At 37.8% G+C, this 6,100-nt stretch overlaps 1 protein-coding gene across 1 annotated transcript; it reads left to right on the top strand.

Moving 5' to 3' along the window:
• Positions 1–2,621: 2,621 nt before the first annotated feature.
• Positions 2,622–5,733, top strand: ociad2 (OCIA domain containing 2; the record flags this gene model as incomplete). Its single annotated transcript, XM_083888688.1, has 7 exons — positions 2,622–2,717; positions 2,849–2,933; positions 4,615–4,668; positions 4,785–4,832; positions 4,941–5,079; positions 5,334–5,408; positions 5,545–5,733. The coding sequence occupies 6 exons, from the start codon at positions 2,622–2,624 to the stop codon at positions 5,404–5,406; spliced, it is 495 nt and encodes a 164-aa protein (XP_083744814.1). The 3' UTR covers positions 5,407–5,408; positions 5,545–5,733.
• Between the last annotated feature and the right edge of the window lie 367 nt (positions 5,734–6,100).

Below are 6,100 nucleotides of genomic sequence, written 5' to 3'. Positions count from 1 at the left end.
GGACCTTGTGCACGCAAGCCACGCCCCTTTGTGGTGATTGAAAGTGAACCTGTTTGGCCTCTGACTTTGCTCGCTGTTGATTGGTTATTGGAGGTGTCATGTCACAAGAAGGCGGAGAGCAAAACAGATCCCGCCCATGCACCAATATGATTGGTTGTTGATCCCAAACAGGCCGCTCAATCGCCGCGAGTCATTGGTTCAGGAATTATTATCAGCACGTCAATCATCAGAATTTCCTCGTGCAAACCTGAAGCCGGCCCACGATGGAATGTGATTGGTTAGTTCAGTGATAAGTTGACTCCCCTGCCAGTGTATGTGTGTACGTCGCTGCGGGAATGGGTTCGTGTGATTGTTAACCCCGCGGGTGGAGTTTAGTGACGGTGCTTACATACATTTTGGTCTCATATGGCGGATTACGAGAATATAACCCCGCTACGACGCATCACCGCCTGCCATGTGTGACACCACGCGTGGTCACTGGTGTGGAGGTCGGTCGGTGGTAGTTACTTTCAGCAACAAGCTCATCAATAACCACCATTAGTCATGTGACTGGAAGTGCTACGTAGTCAGCAAAACGAACGTACACAGTCACATCCAGCTACAATGCGTTCCTTCAAGTTGTTTATTTTTGTGTATCACAAGTAATACTAAGGGTCCCGTGTGTTACTTTTATGAACAGAGGGTTTATTAACAGATTATATATAGATTAGAGTATACTATTCTACTCATAATTATACTTGTATGGGAATTTTTAGAGAATAATAAAAGAAGAAGAATAAATAAATACCAGTAAAAAGAAAGAAAAGGTCAGTTGTGTCATTGCTGCGATTATACTTGTATAGGAATTTTAAATAATAACTGCCAATTATGTGGGAATTGTCCATTTTAGTTTTGACTCTGGGAAGTGAATAATCACACTGTGAGAGGATCTACCAGACCTTCTGTTAAACTCGTCTGTCATATATTTTGTTTAAGTGAGATCTGCTGTATTTACATTATTTTATGTGCATTATTTTACTTACAGTGTTGTACATGAGACGTTTACATCAATAAACAAATACCAGTAAAAAGAAAGAAAAGGTCAGTTGTCATTGCTGTGATTATACTTGTATAGGAATTTTAAAGAATTTTTAAAGAACTGCCAATTATGTGGAAAATTTCTATTTTAGTTTTGACTCTGGGAAGTGAATAATCACACTGTGAGAGGCTTCCCCCACCCTTTGAGATTTTTATCTTGCAGCAAAAAAATTTTTTAAATATGACTCAGTAATTATTAGTAAACCTATTAATCAAATTCCTTTGACCATTAAAAAAGTATCTTCAGTTGCTTTTTCCTGATATCCAATGTATTCAGGTCATGGTCATTACTCATAAGAGTGACTCTTATGAACACAATGACAAAGCACTTGGTTGCTTTGTCATTTCTGTTGATTTTCTCTATAATAATTGAAAAGTCTTGTTAGAAACCAGCCCTATACAAATGAAATTGAACTGAAATGAACTAAGTGCTTAAAGATTAAGAATAAAGCCACACAGCCAACATGACCTGTCCAGGGTGTACCGCGCCTTTCACCCTATGTCAGCTGGGATTGGCATAGTAGAATGACTTCACAAAAGTCTTTTTTTTCCTTTAATTATTTTATACAAGTAAAAAAAATGTATTGAAAATCCTTACAGTGTTATACATGAGACGTTTACATCAATAAATAAATACCAGTAAAAAGAAAGAAAAGGTCAGTTGTGTCATTGCTGCGACTGAGTTTTCTTCTTTTTTTCTATTTACTCTTCTCTGGCATCATTGTTAGATTTATACAAAACAAATACAATCGATTAATCATAACAAGAATATTAATAACAACAATAATAATACTAATAGAGAAATGCTAACTCATTCAGCAATGACAATGTGACATTGTCTTTAGTGTAGAGCTGGATAAACTGTCCGCTGAATGGTCCTAAATGTCTCCTTCTTATCATAATTTCCTCTGTAATACACAGTGGCAGTAAAGTTAAGATTTACTGTGGGGGCTTTAAAAAATATTCAACTATAAACTAAAGTATAAACTTTCAACCATACATGTTCATTGATCACACTAACTCAGTTTACGTATAAAAATGTTTCCCATAGTTTTTGTGTCCTCAAAAGGCTTATACAGAGGGGGAAACCGATGGTAGAGATGACCTTTACCCAGCATTAAATAATCAATTGTTAGAACAAATAAAGGTGTGTCATAAGATATTGTAGGTGTACAGAGGTGAGTCCACACTAGAGGACACAAGAGGACTAGAGGACTTGTTGATAAAACTGTTTGTGCTTCATGAGGAACATTTTCTATATGCCACAGTTTAAACTATTCTTCTAAACATGTTATTTTCGTTAGTGCAACTCACTCATCACAATGCCACTTATTTGTTTGATGGTGAAACAGCCCTTTGTGGACAGAGCCTCCACTATGTTTTTCAAATGTTTTTTTTGTTTTTTTTTAAAAGGGGTGGAGTTTACGAGAGGCCAGGGGAGGAGTAATTATGGCTAGACAGGCTCAAAGCAGGGAAGTACTTGGCTGAGCATATTGTCGTAGAACTGATCGCACTTAGAAGTGAGTCCTCTAAACCTCTGCACCATGAGTTCTGAAGCAAGTGGACAGACGACAGAAGGGAAGACAGGGGAAGCAGCAGCTGTTGGTGCTAAAGCCGCTGCAGTGAGGGGGGAGTGGAAGGTAAGAGATAACAAATCTACAGGAAGTTGAACAAAGCAGGCCTGATATGAAACCCTTGTTGTCTTCTCTCAGTTTGAACCATGTGAGTAACGTTATACTGAAACACGCGTCTCACCCTGTCTGTCCTACAGTGTCCTTCAAGTGATGGTCATGTTCACAGAGAAGATGTGAGGAAGGTCTGGAAAGAATGTCAAGAGGAAAGCTTCTGGTACAGAGGTATGTTGACTTCAGACATCTTCAGACACAGACGTACCTTTTTAATACTCCACATCTGACTCAATAGCAACTTGGAAAGCCCACAAATCTGTCAAATGACCAAAGGTGAGAGACCACGCAACATGGCTGGATATTCTTCCGCATGTTGCAAGATGTGTGTGGAGTGCATTGAGGGGGCAGGGCTCATTATAAACAGTCCATTCACTTGTGTGACCTTGTGTTTACATTCTTCAATGGGGACGTCACTCCATGGCATATCACTCAAAACTACTCTACTCAGACCTATACTATGTTTATTTTCACTTAATCCCTTGTATTGAATGAATCGGTGTGGAATCTTGAGGGAGTGGAGCGACGGAGGGAGTGTCCTCAAGTCCCCCAAAACCAGATATCCTTCTGAACGACTGCTTCAACATAAAACAAGAGATTTGAGGATTAGCCTGTCATGCACACCCACACAGCTCTGATCTCACTGACAGACCGGATACTGGACACAGCACATTTTTAGTTGACAGGGACCATGTATAGAACCCGGTCTAGAGTAAGCTAAATAGCTCATTTGCATCTGTGGTCACATGGAAAGTGTCCATGTGTTAAGTGTAAGCTATTTGAGCTAGCTCAACTGAGAGAACTCAGATATAAAAGGAGATTCCACAAAGTGAAAAAGGTGATCTCAGTCCTTTTCAATCACTGTCAGCTATGCAGCTGCTCCTCCTATTCTTTCATCACGCACTGCAACTGTCAGTGCTGAGAAATCAGTCCCATTCGTTCTCTTGACCTATGATGAATTGTTGAGTTTCGCCATTAAAAAAGGTCACGGTTCAGTCAGATTAAACTCAACTAATACATGAGAGGGAATAATATAATAATTAATCGGCCATAAATTAATAACAGTTCAACCAAAGTGATTCATATGGTTGTGACAATAAATGAGCTTGAAATATTAAAGAATAATATAATAATTAATTGGCCATAAATGAATAACAGTTCAACCAAAGTGATTCATATGGTTGTGACAATAAATGAGCTTGAAATATTAAACTTGGTTAATCTTTGGAAAGGCCTGCCCAGGAAATATAACCCTATTTGACCAGATGGTGGTGCTATAATTAAATCTCAAAGCTGCATTTTACATTTTGGACGATATAGTATAGTATGACATTTTTGTAAAAATTTGGACGACATACTATATAGTATGACGTTTTTGTCAAATTTTGAACCAAAACATTTTTTTTTTGTTGTTACATTTTGAACGACATTGTATAGTATGACGTTTTTGTCAAATTTTGAACGACATAGCATAGTATGATGTTTTTGTCAAATTTTGACAAAATTGCAACTTTTGTACTCTTAGCGCTATGGGAGGGTTTAAGGGGAGAGAATAGGGGAGGGTGTTTGTTTTACATGCTCTGGCATGTGTGTATATGCATGTTAATGTGTGTCTTTATAATCAAAAATGCAATGCAATCGGAAAAAAACCAGACCATATAAGTTCACCATTAGGGATTTTACGCTATTTTAATAAAAAATAAATAAATAAATAAACCTTGTCTAATCACGTCTAAACCTTTATGGATGACATATGAATCCTGTACAGTATAACTCCAGATGTTTTGTCATTGCAAGTCACCAATCAGTGTCAGACTGCTGACTTTTAACTTTGTTTAATTTCTGTATTTAGCTCTCCCACTCTCCCTGGGCAGCATGGCTGTCACTGGCGGTCTGATCTACCAGGGTAAAGCACACAGTTTTATGCTCCTTACCTTCAGTATTTAATGACACCTTACAGAAACAACACTTGTTGACAACACTTGATCCCTTTTGGTTTCTGTTCTTTTTTTTGCCATGCAGGTGTTTGGCAGCAATCCAAGCGACTTGGTCCCTTTCCAAAACTGGCAGGTGAGTATGACACAGTTGAACGAACGTCACTGTTTCAGTAACAGTTTTTTAACATGGCCTTTAACAATGGTTTGTCTTTAACTATCAATCATTAACTATTTGTTACAGTTGCTGGGATCCTTGGTTTTGCAGTGGGTAAAGCCTCTTATATGAGTACTTGTCGTAGCAAGTTTCAGACGCTCGGGATTGAAGGACCTGGATTTGGACCTTGGGCGAAGGGAGGTCCTAAATTTGGCCATGGACACAGGTGGGAAAAACACTGAATTTATAGATTTTAATATCATATTGTCAAGACAGACATTTGTGATGCTGTGTCAGAGTAATCACAATTAATAATACATTGGGTACATTGAATAAGAGCTACACATTTTTCTACCCACATTTTTAAAATAAAATCTGTCCAATAACTTCTGCTCTACTTGGCGTTTGCTTCAGATATAGAGGAGTGCTAAATATTTTTACTACTTATGTGTGTCACTGACCAGAATGTTATTCCAACAGAAAGTGCCACCATGTGTGTGAAGAATGCAAGAAAGAAGTCCCAGCTGCACCTACAGAGGAAACCAAAAGCTAGAGGTAAATGACTCGTGATGTTGTGGAAACACATCACACATTTGTATACAGTCTAGAATGCTGTGTAAATATTCAGTTTAGTTTTGTGCACAGAAACACTGAAATTAACCAAATGCTAATGTTTTCAAATTTTTTTCAGACTCTTGGGAACCGTTGGTCACTGATTGTAAGCTTTTTCACACTGTTTTCCAATACTGCATCAAGTTTGTTATAAATCTGTTCTCATATGCTCTGACATTCATATTCATGTCAAACCATGCACCACCATCCACTAGGGGACGCTGTGCTCCTTCCAGTGATGCATACTCAGAATAAAAGCTACTTCACTTTGTTCTGTTTCCACTTTTTTTCCATTCTAAACCGTATTGTGAAAACAGCACAGAAGCTCAGCCTTCTATAATGAGTTGAAAACGTTTTTCAGGGGGGTCATAATAAAAAAATTAATGTCACAGTAGAGGATTTTTACAATGTCTTGATATGGTTGTTTAAAATCTACACTCCCTCAATATTTTAATTTTATTTTAAAGTTCTTAAGTTGAGACTTTTAAAGTGACTCAAATACAGCAATGTGGATCTGATGGTTTAAATTGGTGCAGCTCGGACATTCTGTTGATGTGAACCTTTTCAATTCTGCCTAAAGCTTTTATTATCCATTGATGTTTGAAATAAAAACAAAAATAAAAACAAAAAACCCT

The sequence above is a fragment of the Microchirus variegatus genome, assembly GCF_963457635.1.
Source record: "Microchirus variegatus genome assembly, chromosome: 4".
NCBI classification, from domain to species: domain Eukaryota; kingdom Metazoa; phylum Chordata; class Actinopteri; order Pleuronectiformes; family Soleidae; genus Microchirus; species Microchirus variegatus.
The sequence above is the reverse complement of the archived record's forward strand: the minus strand, read 5'-3'. Positions and strand labels throughout refer to the sequence as shown.